Genomic DNA, 15,660 nt, shown 5'->3' with positions numbered 1-15,660 from the left:
GTTAAAGTTCTGAGGAAGAAATTACTAAGAAATTGTAAAAAAAAAGAACATTAAGTGATATTAAAATAATAATAATAATTAATAAATAAAACAATGCCAATTCATTTCTACAGCATACAAAGACAGATACACGGTTTAAAAGAGATGACGCAATGTACACACCTTCACACCACCAAGAACCGAAAGCTACTGCAAAAAGCAGCATTGGCGCGACCTCGTACGAGTTTCTTACGCGTTTGGACTTGTTCAGATAGATAGATAGATACTTTATTCATCCCCATGGGGAAATTCAACTTTTTTTTCCAATGTCCCATACACTTGTTGTAGCAAAACTAATAACATACAATACTTAACTCAATAAAAAATATGATATGCATCTAAATCACTATCTCAAAAAGCATTAATAATAGCTTTTAAAAAGTTCTTAAGTCCTGGCGGTAGAATTGTAAAGCCTAATGGCATTGGGGAGTATTGACCTCTTCATCCTGTCTGAGGATCCCTGTTCATTCGTTCCTTCCTACATCAGTCAATTCATTAATTTAATTATGAAAGCCATTTGATGGTTGTAATGATGGTGATACACTATATATACAGTACATACGCAATTACACATGTACATACACACATTTTTATGTATGCATACTGTATATACACATATGTATTAACTCGCACACACACTCATACTCACACAGACTTACTAGAAAAAATTCACTGTTAATAACTCATTCTCGAATTGCCCCCCTTAAAAATCAAATTACCCCCCTGTGGGGTGTACGCCCCACATTGGGAACCACTGCTCTAGAGGATCTTCAGACTGTCCTTGCTGTGGCAGTGAGAGCGTACAGCAGGATGGGGCTGACTGTCAATACCATCAAGACAGAAGTGGTTTGCCAGTGGAGTACCAGTGTCCCACCCACCCTACCTGCCTTCACGGTTGGTGATGAAAAGCTGTCAGTAGTGCCATCTTTCAAATATCTGGGGAGCATTCTCTCTGAGGATGGCGGCATTGACAACGACATCTATAGTTGCATTAAACAGGCATCAGGAGACCGGCGTAGAGTCTTTCAGAACAGGAGCCTTCGTCCCTCCACAAAGGTCGCTGTATACCAAGCGGTCTGTGTCACCACCCTCCTTTATGGCTGTGAAGCTTGGGTAACCTACAGCCACCACATCAAGTCCTTGGAGCGCTTCCACATAAGCTGCCTTCAGCACATCCTAGGAATTACTTGGCGTGAGCGGGTGCCTCACACTGAAATACTTGTAAAGACCAACTGCAGAAGTATTGAGGCCATTATCACCCAGCGTCAGTTGCAATGGTTGGGGCACGTGATAAGGATGCCCCCAAATCGGCTACCCCACAGAGTGTTATACGGCCAGCTACATCATGGTCAACTCTCAGCTGGAGGGTCAAAGAAGCACCATAAGGATCAGATGAAGAATGTTTTAAGGAAGTGCAAGATCAGACCCGAGGACCTGGAGGATGTTGCTGCTGACCGTAACATTTGGCGACAGCTACGTAAGGATGGGGTTCGTATTCTGGAGATGGAACGAACAACCAGAAGACAGCAGAAGAGAGCCAGGAGAAATGCAGCCATGCACTACCACCACATATACATGTCCCACCTGCATGGGTCCAGGATAGGACTGTATAGATCTCACTGTCATTGGATTCCAATGGACAACCAAAGAAGAAGAAATGTGTGTGTGTGCGCCCTTAACTCCTGGTGGAGTCATCGGGACGCCGTCATGACAAGCTTCTTGCACCAATCTTTTGGTGATTGCTCATCATAAGGTGTGTCTTACGCATCCAAAACCTGGCGGAGCCCATTCTTCTCCAGGTTTTTGGGAGCCGGCTGGATTCGAACTTCACTCCAAAGTCCGACGCTGATGCCACTAAGCCACCAGCCTGTGACTGTGCCAGGAATCAAACCTGAATCTTAGAGCTGATGCTGTAAAGCGTTGGGCTAACTGCTCCACCTCCAGATGGATAGGAAATATTGAACTCAATACTTATCCCTCAGTCAAAATTACTAATGTAGATGATCTGGGCCATGTTACATTGTGTATGAAGTTTTACTCTGCACAGATTGACTGCAACATTTCCTGCTTTACAACATGCACTTCACATCATTAGCTATCAAGTGCTTTGGGTCATTCTAATTAATGAAAACACCGCATAAATGCTGGTTTTTCTGTTTCCCTTTCATTCATGCTTTGCTTTCTGGTATTTTGGCCATGATGCATCAATGAGACCTAACAACGAGTCCTAACAGTCTGTTAGTCTACAGAGGACATCAAGGTTGCTTCATTAATGTGACCTCCTCACCTGATCCACTTTTCTTAAATAATGTCTGACTCTTGCTCCTGATTCCTGCACAATAGCAGGATACCATCCTCAGTCTTAAAGATTACAGTTAATGGCCCTTAGGGAGGGAAGGGTGAATTCAGATTCAGAATGACCCATCGGATGGTTGTGATGAAGTATGCTTTGGAGAGGCTTGTGCAAAGCACAGAACAGATGGGCTGAATGATCTGTTACTCTGCTGTAAATTCTGTTGTCTTTGTATGAGAAATATTTCTTAATTTCACTCCTAGTTGAAAGATAATCAAACCCCATTATAGTTACATACATCAATGATTCAATGGTTCCATTTAATATCAGAGAATGTATGCAGTGTACTGTTACTCTTCCAGATGTCCACAAAACAGAAGCAAACCCCAAAGAATGAATGACAGAAAAACGTTAGAACCCCAAAGCCCCTCACCCCCTCCCACACACAAGCAGCAGCAAAGCATCAACCCTCCCCCACCCCCTCTTGTTCCAGCAGAGGAAGAATTTAAGCTGTTTCGCAGGTGAGCTATCGCCCTCTGTCGTCATCTTAGCTCCTCCCCTCTATCCAAATCTTTAAAGGAATACGAGCCAGATTTATGACCTTACACTTTCTATGAGAGGTTGAAAAGATTAATGATTAAAAATTAACTTCATTTGCTATTTATACATTGGATACATCATGTCAACGACCAACATTGTCCAAGGATATGCTGGGGGCGGCCCACAGTTGTCACCATGGGAACTGACATAGCATGCCCACAATTCACTAGCCCTAACTGTACGTCTTCGCAATGTGGGAGGAAACCAGGAGCATCTGGAGGAAACATGAGTGGTGAGCATGCAAATTCCTTACAAGCAGCAAGGGGTATTGAATTCCAATTGCAACCGCTGGTGTTGTGTTATACTAACCACTCCACTGTAGTACCATGTAGCCTGGTTGCAGGGTAATAATCGATGCTTTGTGATCTTTGCCAGTCTGGTTTAAAGTTCAAAGTAAAATTTATTATCAGAGTACATGCATGCCACCACATAAACCCCGAGATTCTTTTCCTGTGGGCAGACTTAACAAATCTATAGAACAGTAACAGTAAGCAGTATGAAGTAACAAGGTAAAGAGTCCTTAAAGTGACATCATTGGTTGTGAGAACACCAGAAATAGAATGAGTGTAGTTTTCCCCTTTTGTTCAAGAGTCTGATGTTGGAGGGGTAGTAAATATTCCTGAAATCAGGTGGTGTGAGTCCTGAGGCACTTGTACCTTCTACTGGTGGCAGCAGTGAGAAAAGAGTATGGCCTGGGTGATGAGGATCTTTGATGATGGATTCTGCTTTTCTATGGCAATGTTTCATGTAGATGCATTAGTGGCACTGAGATTAATTTTACTGTCCTGACATTCACTGCAGTAGAAATTCAGATAGACAGACAGCTAAATCTGTTACTCCTCTGGTTGATCTGATTCAGTTGTTACTGAATTGTGTAATTTATATCTTCTTGTAGTATCGAGGCATTTGGACCCAAAGGGCTCAGAGTTGATCACTGTACTCTCCTTCTGCCCTACATCCTTCCAAGATTTCTACACTCATCCAATTCAGCGTACTTAATTATCTCTGAACTTAATCACTCCTTCCTTCGCACTGTACCTTCTGCTGTCTAAGGGGTTTTTTTTGGTATTCACTCCCCAAAGATCTCCTCTTATTTTCAAACAGTCCTTAAAATGTCTTCCTTTCATAGAAACATAGAAAACCAACAGCACAGTACAGGCCCTTCGGCCCACAAAGCTGTGCCGAACATGTCCTTACCTTAGAGCTACCTAGGCTTACCATAGCCCTCTATTTTTCTAAGCTCCATGTAGCCATCCAGGAATCTCTTAAAAGACCCTATCGTTTCCACCTCCATCGCCGCCACCGGCAGCCCATTTCATGCACTCACCACTCTCTGTGTAAAAAACTTACCCCTGACATCTCCTCTGTACCTACTTCCAAGCACCTTAAATCTATGCCCTCTCGTGCTAGCCACGATGTTACATAGATATCATTGAATCTTTTCTGTACACAAGGAAGCCTTTAGGCCCATCTAGTCCACACTGGATCTTTGTAGAGCGAACCCATTCTCCTCCTCTCCCCATAGACCCGCAAAGTATTTCTGGCTGATGCCTCTAACCTCCCTTGGATTAGAAGAATCGATAGGATTGAAAGACATACATGCTTGTGCTTATTTAATGCCAACACGTTTATTTGATCACACAATTATTTACATTTTTAATAGAATGTAGAAGAGTATAGTGCAGGAACAAGCTAATGGCACCAAAACCCTTCTGCCTACATAATATACATGTCGCTCCATTCTCTGCATGTGCCTATCTAAAAGCCTCTTAATTCCTTCTATTTGCCTTTACCACCCCAGCAGTGCACCCCAGTCACCCTTCACTCTCTGTGTATCTTTAACCTCTTGCTTCAGCAATCTGATGGACCTACCTGCTTCAAGCAGACTTCAGTCACACCAGAGCCCAAGAAGAATGCAGTAACCTGACACAATGACTATCATCTGTAGCACTTAAATCCACAATGATGAAATGCTTTGACAGGTTGCTGATGAAACATATCAACTCCTGTCTGAGGAGTGACTTGGCATCCACTCCAATTTGCCTACTGGCACAGCAGGTCACCAGCAGATGCCGTTTCATTTGCATTTCACTCAACCCTAGGACATCTGGACAGTGAAGGTGCGTACATCAGGATGTGCTTCGTTGACTACAGCTTGGCATTCAATATTAATCAAAATTAATCAATAAGCTGCAAGACCTCCCCAATACCTCCCTGTGAAACTAGATCCTCGATTTCTTCACTTGCAGACCCTAGTCCATTCAACAACATCTCCTCCATAATCTCCATCAACATGGGTGCACCATAAGTCTGTGTGCTTAGCCCCCTGCTCCACTCACTTCATTCTTATAACTCTGTGACTAAGTAGAGCACCAATGCCATATTAAGTTTGTTGACAGCACCGCTATTGGCCGAATCAAAGGTGGTGATGAACCCTCACATAGGAGGGAGGCTGAAAATCTGGCTGACTGGTGTCACAACAAAAACCTCTCACTCACTGTCAGCAAAACCAAGGAGTTGATCATTCACCATAGGAGAAAGCATGAGCCAGTCCTCAACAGGGGATCAGAAGTGAAGAGGGTCAGTAGCTTTAAATTATTCATGTTATCATCTGTCCTGTGTACAACACATAAGTGTCATTAGAAAGAAGGCATAGGTCACAGGGAAAGCCCTTCCCATCATTAAGCTAATCTACAAAGAGTGCTGTTGTAGGAAAGCAGCATCTGTCATCAAGGATTGACACCGCCCAGGATGTGCTCTCTTCTCTCTGCTACCATCGGGAAGGAAGTACAGGAGTTTCAGGTCCCACACCAGCAGGTTCAGGAACAGTTATTACCCCTCAGCTGTGAAGCTGTTGAACCAGACGGGATAACTTCACTCACCCCACACTGAGCTGACTCCACAACCTACAGACTCACTTTCAAGGACTCAACAACTCATAATCTCAATGTTTGTTTGGTTGTTTATTTATTATTTAGTTGTCTCTTGCACGCTGGTTGTTTGTCCATCTTTGTATGCAGTTATTCATTGATTGTTTATTTGTATTTACTGTGAATGCCTGCAAGAAAATGGATCTCAGGGTTGTGAATGATGACATATATGTACTTTGATAATAAATTTACTTTGAACTTTGAAATATATACACTTAATATATAACATAACTTATAACTTTATATAGTTATACTAAACTTAAAACATATTACCCTTTCAAAAATCAAGTTAAAATGAATATAGACCAAATTTTAATATTCATATTCAGATATTTTTATTTATCACATGTACATCAAAACATAAAGTGAAATGTGTTGTTTGCATGGAAAACCAACAGACACAAGGATGTATTGGGGGCAGCCTGCAACTGTTGTCACACATTCCAGTGCCATACCCACAATGCTCAGCAGAACAATACAGAACACAGCAACAAAACAATCACAGTAAAGTATTGCCCTTTCCTCGCTCCCACCACCCACCCAGCTATTTGTAGGTTGAAATATAAATCTCAGGATATAAGTTAGAGAGGTGCCTAGTGCTTGGTCTGGCTGTCAGAGATAACGAATACAATGTTCACAGTATTGTTTCTTATCTGCACAATTTACACCCTAAGCAACCACCAGAACCAGATGCAATTCATTAAAAATACAGGAGTACCAATAAAATTATACAAAGAACTGAGGGGACCAGTTCAAAATGTCATCTAGCAACATGTATAATTACAGCTGAAGCTATCGTTTGGTGTACTGGTGCCACAGTAACTCAGTGCCCGGGGTTTGCAGGTGAGTTCTGGATATTCTTGGTACACCTCCTTCAAGGCAGCAGTGATTTAAACTGCATGACTCTTAACAATAAGATAAATTGTCATATTATCATTAAAAGTGTCAACTGAGTCTGTATCACCTATTCACCAAATTACCATTAGGGAGCCACTACAAGTCCATTGCCACCAGGACTACACATCATCTCCAAAGCTTCATTCCTGTTCTTTCCAGCTTCTCAACAAAACTCACTCAGGTGGAATACCCTGTCACTACATAACATCCACAAAATGGTCTTTCCTGCTCTCCTTTTCTGTTGATAATTATTGAGTCTGTTCATATGTTCACATTTATTTAAGTTTGATTATTGACATTTGCGCATGTGACCATTCTGCTAATTGTTGATTGCTCTTGTAAATTGTTGGTTATATTGTGTTGTCTGTTATGGTATTGTCCTGTGTTTTATGCTTGGTACCGAACCACAATAAATTCTGGGATGTTTCACATACTGGCAATAACAACAGCAAGGACACTAAAGTGGTTTCTGTGCCCCTGGAGTAGCAGGAAGGTCAACCATGATTTCCAGTACACTCATTCCTGTGGGAAGGTGGATATTGGATCTTAGTTAAATAATAATAACTTTATTTATAGTGCACTTTTCACACAGATGACATCGTTCAAAGTGCTTTGCAATCAAAGTTAAAAGTACATTTATTATCAAAGTATGTATACATCATACAGCCTTGAGATCCGTCTCCATACAGGCAGCCACATAGCAAGAGACCTGAAAGACCCCATAAAGACTCCACAGCCTCTGGACCTGTGGAGTAGCATCAGGTTTGGCAGGTGTGTTGTCAATGATAATGGTCTCGTGCTGCCTCTGTGGAATGGCATTAGGTTTGGTAGGTGTCTTGTCTCCCGCAGGTGTAACGCTGCCTGGGGGGGGGGGGGGAATGCATTTTTGACTTTGGCATCCCGAACAGCTTTTGGCCAAATCTTCAATCTGTCTATCTATTATCAGCCACCACGCGTAGCTTTGGGTGAGACTCTTCATCTTGATTGTACCCAGGTGTCCTTCATGCAGATTTTAATACACTCTGCTGTGCAGTTTAGAGGAACCACAACATGAGATTCACACATCAGCATTCATTGACATCCTGACAGTTGGTCTCGTCTCACTGAGAACTTTGAAAACACAGGGTTACCGTGAACTGGCCAACCTTGCATGGTGATGTCATTGACATTTGACAATGTCAGGTCATTCCTTGGTCCCTTTTGTCCACCAGTGTGGTGTGGAAGACTTTTCTTCTTCATTTGCTAATAGTGAAAGACTTGACAAGCCATCATCGTTGCTGTGTTGTTCGGTACCATTGAACTCTATGTCATAAGAGTGGACTCCTAGGAATAGTGCCTAGTGTTATAACCAAGTAGCAGTCATCACTGGAATTCCCTTCCTGGGATTGAACATGGACACAAGGGGCTGGTGATCTGTCAGTAGTGTAACCTTTTGTCCACAGAGTTAGTGGTGGAACTTCTTTATTTCCCATACTAGATTAAAGTCCTCTCGGTTAATCTGTGCATAGTTGCATTCTGCGCTTGTCAGTGATCTTGAAGCAAACGCAATTGGGCGTTCAGATCCATATTTCCAAATCAGCCCCGCGTTTAGCTCGATCAGACTTTATTCTCTCTTGGTTTAGGTGGATGGGGTCCGAAACTTCTCTGCTCCACCTGCTCCAACTCCATTTCTGACTGTGACTCCATCTCGACGATGCCTCAACCTCCCTCCAACTTTGCATTGCTCTCACACGCCTCTCCTTTGCTTGTCTTTTCATTGTTTACGGTGATCAGTTACCGCAATTTTCCACAGAAAAAATGTATTAATAGAAGTATTTAGTTGTATTTTTTGCTTTACAAGCCACCAGTGAGCTGTTGCCCATTTTCGATGACGTCATTTTAAACCAGAAATTTCATGGGATAACAGTACAAATATGAAATTTATAATGAAAACTAAAATAAAAAGTAAAAATAATAAAATATATAAAAATAAGCATGAAAATTAAAGTCAAAAAGATTATTAGTTATAAGCAAGGTTAAACAAATAGATTTTGAGCAAAAGTGTCAACTAAGTCAGCATCCCTTTTAGTTTTACATATTTTGGAGGGTAGTTCAAAAAAGCTGACCTGCAAATTGTCTTTTGAAGGAGATTGTTTACATTTAAGAGACTGGCGGAAGAAAACCTGAGAGCTCGAGCAGGATTATAAAACAAAAACAATTCTGTGAAGTACTCCAGTCCCACACCTGGGTGCGTCTGGGGCATTAGTGGCCCGAGGAGAGACTTGATGGAAGTTTATGAGAGTCATAGATAATGTAGACAGACAGCTGTGGAGGCCAAGTCATTTTTCAAGCTGAGGTTGATATGTATGAGCGTCAAAGGTTACAGGGAGAAGGCAGGTGAATGGATTGACAGGGATAATAAATCAGCCATGATGGAATGGCGGAGAAGACTCAATGGGCTGAATGGTCTAATTCTGCTCCTATGTCTTGTGATCCTTTCCCCCAAGTTAGAAATGTCAAGTACTAGAAGGAGTGCATCTACGGTGAAAGGGGAAAATTTAAAGGAGATGGGTGGGGCAAGTTGTTTTAGACATGTGGTGCATGCTTGGAACAGGCTTCTGGGGTTAGTGGTGGAAGCAGATATGGTAATGGTGTTTATGAGGCTGTTACGTAGACATATGAATATTCAGGAAAAGGAATGATATGGATTGTGTTGTTGCTGGAGATCTTGAGTAATACACAAAATTGCCCAGTGTTTTGCATTTTGTGTGTGTTGCTCAAGATTTCCAGCATTTGCAAAATCTTTGTGTCTGTGATATACTGTGAAGACTATTCAAGATATGGCTCCCCTGAAATACCTCCAGCATTTGTGTGTGCATGTGTGTGGATCATGTGCAGGCAGAAGAGATTTAGTTTAATTTTACACCATGTCAGTTCGGGCCGAAGGGTTGGAGTGTTCTACATTCTCGACCCAAGGTTGAGTGGCCTACCAAAAGTCACTGGCTGAGGAACTGTACTGGCTTAAATCAGTGTCTTTAGGGAAAATAGTGGGAGGATAGGCAGAAGATTGTTGGCTGAGTCATTAATCAAATATCTCCTTGCTTTGGTTTTTTCAGGATGATCCAGACCAAACTGTGCCAGAAACACCACTGATCACCTCTGACTCCTTCCAGTCAACCTTCATTTTCGACCACTGCTACCTCCCATACAGTGAAACGAGCAAATCTGAGTCCAGCCAGGCCGATAGTATGTCTTCAGGGGAGAATTCATGCCAGATCTGCCCAAGCTCAGAGAAGTGGGACAAGCGTCTTCAGCAGGAGGTTATTTACTCTATCATAATTGGTCTTATTATTTTTGTGTTTGTATACCTTTTGTGTTCTTAAAGATAGTTCCAGGCTCTCACAGTGACTGCAGAGCTAACATTAAAAAATCTGCCCTGCTAATTTTTCTGAGGTACTTCAGAGTATAAGAATATAACTTGTGAATCACGAATCAGATCGCTGGAGGTTCATGTTCCACTCTGGTGATTTAAATTTAAAACCCAGTCTGACATGCACAGTGGAAGGTGTAATCTTTCAGTTGAAATGTTAATTAAACCAGCTTTATCTTCTCAAGTGAATTGGATTTTTTTCGACATGCAGGACTCTGAGTACTTTGAAAGAGGGTTCAAGTCAAATTATGTCAAGTGTATTGTTATGTGCACAGGCACAGTGAGGTGCAACAAAGAACATGCTTAAAGCAGCATCCCAGGCACGTAGGTTCAGACAACACACAAAACATAAATTATACAAGTCAGTGTCAGTGAAGAAAAAAAACTGTGTAAAACAAGACAATAGTGCAGTTAAAAATACACAGTCAGAGACAAGTCCATAGTAAGCATGAGAAATTCTTCAGATGCTGGAATTCCAGAGCAACATACACAAATTGCTGGAGGAACTCAGCAGGTTAGGGAGCATCTAAGGAAAGAAATAAACAGTCCACATTTCGGGCTGAGTCTCTTCTTCAGGACTGGAAAGGAAGGGGGAAGATGCCAGAATAAAAAGGACAGGGAGGGGAAGGAGGGTGAGGTGGGTGGGTGAGAAAAGTAAAGGGCAGAAGGGGAAGGAATCTGATAGGAGAGGAGAGTGGACCATAGGAGAAAGGGAAGGAGGAGGGGGAGGTGATAAGCAGGTAATTAGAGGTAAATGGTCAGAGTGGGGAACAGAGGAAGGGGAGAGGAGAAATTTTTTTACCGGAAGGAGAAATCAATGTTCATGACAGCAGGTTGGAGGCTACTCAAATGGAATATAAGGTGTTGCTTTTCCACCCTGAGGGTAGCCTCATTGTGGCACAAGAGGAATCAGAATCAGGTTTATTATCACCGGCATGTGTTGTGAAATTTGTTAACTTCGCAGCAGCAGTTCAATGCAATACATAATCTGACAGGTCAGTGCGGGAAACGGAATGGGAATTAAAATGTTTGACCACTGGGAAGTTCTGCTTTTGCAGATGGTGCAGAGGTGCTCAACGAAGTGGTCCCCCAATTTACAATGGGTCTCACCAATGTAGAGGAGGCCATCTCAGGAGCACCCAACTTTAGTAGACACCAGTCTTTAGTAATTCTCTATCTATAACATTATTTGCATAATATATATGTACTGTCTGATGAAGTTTGCTTACTGTATTTCAAAGGCTGGTCTGTAGAGAGCTTTGGGATGTATCAGTTGGCACATAATTACAATTTTATGCATTTCTCTCACCCATTAGCTAAGTACTTTGACTAGGACATGGATAGGAAAGGTTTAAAGGGTTTGGCCAAAACACAATTAAATGGACATTTTGATCGGCATGGACATGTTGGGCTGATGGGCCTGTTTTTGTGCTGTATGACTCTATAACTGTGAGCCAGGGGTTCCCAACCTTTTTAATGCCATGGACCTCTACTATTAACCGAGGGGTCAGGTTGAGAACCACTGCTAAGCAGTGGGTACGAATCAGTAACTGTAGGGCAAAGATGATTGTTGCCAAGACAAGGAGAATAGAGGTAAAGAATATTTTTAAAAGTAGGATTGGTGTCTTATGTCATTCAATGGATAACTTTCCATCATGAGCTGTTAACTCAATCCTTGGAGTTCAAGCATAGAGCTCACTGTATCTTGTAGCTCTGCAGCAGCCCCATCTCCTCTATTTTCATTTTAAAAGTTCAAACTAAATTTATTATCAAAGTATATATATGTCACCATTTAAACCCTGAGATTAATTTTCTTGTGGGCATACTCAGTAAATCTGTAAGAATCAATGAAAGACTGCCCAACGAGGGCATTCACTGTGTGGAAGACAACGAACTGTGCAAGTACAACAAGAAAGAAATAATAAATAAGCAATAAATATTGAGAGCAGGTGATGAAGAGTCCTTGAAAGTGAGTCCATTGGTTGTGGGACCATTTTAATGATGGGACAAGTGAAGTTGTCCCCTTTAGTTCAAGAGCCTAATGGTTGGGGGTAATAACTGTTCCGAAACCTGGTCCTCAGGGCCCTGTACATTCTTCTTGTTGGCAGCAGTGAGAAGAGAGCATGTCCTGGATGGAGGGGTCCCTGATGATGGATGCTGCTTTCCTGCGAAAATATTTTCACATAGATGTGCTCAATGGTGGGGAGGGCTTTACCCGTGACAGACTGGGCTGTTTCCACTACTTTTTGTAGGATTTTCCGTTCAAGAACAATGATGTTTGCATACTAGGCTTTGATGCAGCCAGTCAATATACTCTGCACCACTAATCTATTAAAGTTTGTCAGAGTTTTGGATATCATGCCAAATCTTCGCAAACTTCAAAGGATGTGGAGACATTTGACTGTCCTTTCTTTGCATTGTCTTAAATATCATGATTGACAGCTTCAGCATTCACTTGCTGTGATAGTCCGTAATCCTTTGCACGATAATAATTTAAATTTGACTTTTCCATTTTAATTATTGATGCACCATCAATAACTCTCTGAGACGTGAGGCGAAATATAGGCTTTTATTGACTGGAAGAAAGAACAAGCAGCAATTGACCACCATGCTACATCCTGGAGACTGAGGGCAGGGCTCAGGCCCCAATCGCCTTTATACAGGAGTCTGTGGGAGGAGCCATGGTCAGTGGGAGGAGCCACAGGAGCAGTCAGCAGGGGGGGTGTGTCCAGACAGGTATATGTAGTTTATCATGAGAAAATGTAGTTTTCATTGCCTAAGCAACAATCATCATTACTTCAGCACGAAAATGTCCATTTGTCTGTGTTTGGCTCATCTCCCTTTAAACCAACCTTAAAAAAGGAGACTGTCAAACACACAGTGTGCAGAAAAAAGAACAAATTGTACAAACAATAAAGATAAGCAAACCATAGGTCTTTAGAGCACATGTAAGTACAAATTCGTTACAGGCAGCGTCAGGAACTGAAACCTGATCATTGATTGCGGGCTGCACTCTAAAGCGATGCTATGCTACCATGCCTTTTAGCTGTTGTTAATGTACTATCCTCAACCACTTCCTCTGGCAGCATTTTCTATATGCTGCCCACTCTCTAGGTGAAAATGTTGCCCTCAGGTTCCTATTAAATCTCTCCCCTCTTGCCCTAGCCTATGCACTCTCTGTTCTTGATTCCTCTACTCTGGGGCAAAGTCCATGTCCATTCACCCTGTCTATGCCCCTCATAATTTTATACGTGTTAAGATTAGTGGGTTGTGCACAAGCTATATTGGCGCTGAAAGAAAGGAACTCTTCTGGGCAGTCCCCAGTACATCTTCACTGACTTGATTTGATGAAAGTGACACATTTCACTGTATGTTTCTATGTAGATGTGACAAATAAATCTAATCTTTGATCTCTTTTCTATCTTTAAACTCTATTCATAAACTGTTTTACTATCACCCTGGTCAGCTTCACAAAATATTAATCTGTTAGAGAATCCTCCACAGAATTGGCTTGTTAAATGTATGACGATTGTGCATTGGATTGCTATATGACTCCTGAGTGTCCCCCTGCAGAACAGCAATGAGAGCGAGCACTGCCTCTCCTCCAGCGACGACTTTGAGAATAATGACATCACCTGGACTCCGCACTACAGGGGGAAACTTCCACAGCCAGCCGCTCCCAGCAAGCTGAAGCATAACAAGAACATCAACCGCGCCAAGCAGCCCAGGGTACGCAGAAAGCGTTGCTGCGCATTCCAGCTCAAGAAGAAGTGTGTCAATGGCTTCATCATGTTCTGCCGCGTTAATAGGAGGCTGTATATCAGGTAGGGGACACAGTCGTACATTGTACAAGACAGCAGAGACATGGAGTGTGCACAGAGGGTTTATGATGCAGTTTAAGTTTATTGCCCCCGTGACCATGTGGGTTTTCTCCAGGTGCTCGGTTTCCTCCCACATTCCAAAGACCTATGGGTTATGGTTAGTAAGTTGTGGGCTTGCTGTGTTGGACCGGAAGTGTGGTGAGCTGCCCTCAGAAAATTACAAACTATGTTGGTTGTTGACGCAAATAACACATTTTTCTGTATGTTTCAGTGTACATGAGAAATAAGGTTAACCTCTTTGAAGTTTTTCTGTGAGAAGGAAGGTGTGTTACAATAATTCAGCGGGTGGGGGGGCTTAGTGGAGGTGTGAGAGGGAAGAGGCAGAGATATGATATATCTATAAGATGCTGTACTGTTCTATGGGGGGGAGAGTTTCATATTTCACTGAGATGGGGAGAGAGAGTGGCACAGTTTTTTTCCTACCCGGGGAAGTGTGTACAGTAATTCAACAAGGGGGTGATGGTGTAATACAGTATATAAGATCATAAGACTCAGGAGCTGAAGTAGGCCATTCCACTCATCAAGTTTTATCCACCATTCCATTATTATCCCTCTCAACTTCACTCTCCTGCCTTCTCCCTGTAACCTTTGATGCCCTTACTAATCAAGAACCGTTAATATATCCCTTTAAATATTCCCAATGACGTGGCCTCCTGATGCCCATCAATAACTCTCTGAGACGTGAAGTCGAGATATCGGCTTTTATTAACTGGAAGAAAGAACAAGCAGTAGTTGACCACCATACTACATCCTGGAGAATGAGGGCCGGGCTCAGGCCTCAATCGCCTTTATACCGGGGTCTGTGGGAGGAGCCACAGGAGCAGTCAGCATGGGGCGTGTCCAGACAGGTATATGTAGTTCACCACACCTCCACAGCCGTCAGTGGCAATGAATTCCACAGATACGTCACCCTCTGGTGAAACAAGTTCCTCCCCTGCTCAGTCCTAAAGAGACATCGTTTTTTTCTGAGGCTGTGCCCCCCACCATAGGAAACATCCTCTCCACATCCACTCTATCTAGGCCTTTCAATATTCGATAGGTTTCAATGAGACCCCCTCCCCACATTCTTCTAAACTGCAGACAGTACAGGAAGTAAAGTGGAACCTCAGATGATGCTCTTTCAGCAAGTTTGCATTTCCTTCCTTTGTTCCAGTTACAGAGAGGAACATCTCGCCTTCCCTGTTAATGTACTTCACAAATGTTCTCCTAGAGTTTTATTCTTCTAAAATTGGTTTATTGTCATAAGGTACTGTGCTGAAGTTTTAGTCATATATACATATTTAGCTGGGGTGCCAAAGACTTTTGCAGAGTACTCTATTTGTCAACGTGGAATAGGGAGCGAGTTTGTAAATGCGGCGGGAGCAAAGGATGGTAGAACGGTGTGGAGGGCCAGGGGGAGGGGAGGAGCTGGGGGGTGGTATGGAACAGGTGGCAGAGAAGGAGTGCCAGGGGTAGGGGCAGGGGCGGATGTAGACACACCCAGCCCTGAGACACCAGGCAAGGTCATTCGATCCCAAATATTTGGTTTATTGATCATTACAGAATGTCTCTCTAGTGCTTCACACTCTCTCCCCTCTATTTTTCCCAACCATGATTCCCCTCCCCCTGCCT

At 42.6% G+C, this 15,660-nt stretch overlaps 1 protein-coding gene and 1 long non-coding RNA gene across 7 annotated transcripts in view; one reads left to right on the top strand and one right to left on the bottom strand.

Annotated features, from left to right (window-relative positions):
• The window catches only part of meiosin (meiosis initiator), a 108,187-nt gene that overhangs the window by 78,278 nt on the left and 14,249 nt on the right, over positions 1-15,660 (top strand). For all 4 annotated transcript variants that reach the window (XM_073029373.1, XM_073029371.1, XM_073029374.1 and 1 more), the window contains 2 exons: positions 9,855-10,058; positions 13,742-13,992. In XM_073029373.1, coding sequence (XP_072885474.1) covers positions 9,855-10,058; positions 13,742-13,992 — 455 coding nt within the window. The remainder of the gene's footprint in view (positions 1-9,854; positions 10,059-13,741; positions 13,993-15,660) is intronic.
• The window catches only part of LOC140716552 (uncharacterized), a 34,766-nt gene that overhangs the window by 12,730 nt on the left and 6,376 nt on the right, over positions 1-15,660 (bottom strand). The window lies entirely within an intron of this gene.

This window comes from Hemitrygon akajei, chromosome 25 (assembly GCF_048418815.1).
Source record: "Hemitrygon akajei chromosome 25, sHemAka1.3, whole genome shotgun sequence".
NCBI lineage: Eukaryota > Metazoa > Chordata > Chondrichthyes > Myliobatiformes > Dasyatidae > Hemitrygon > Hemitrygon akajei.
This window is presented reverse-complemented; position numbering and strand designations above follow the sequence as displayed.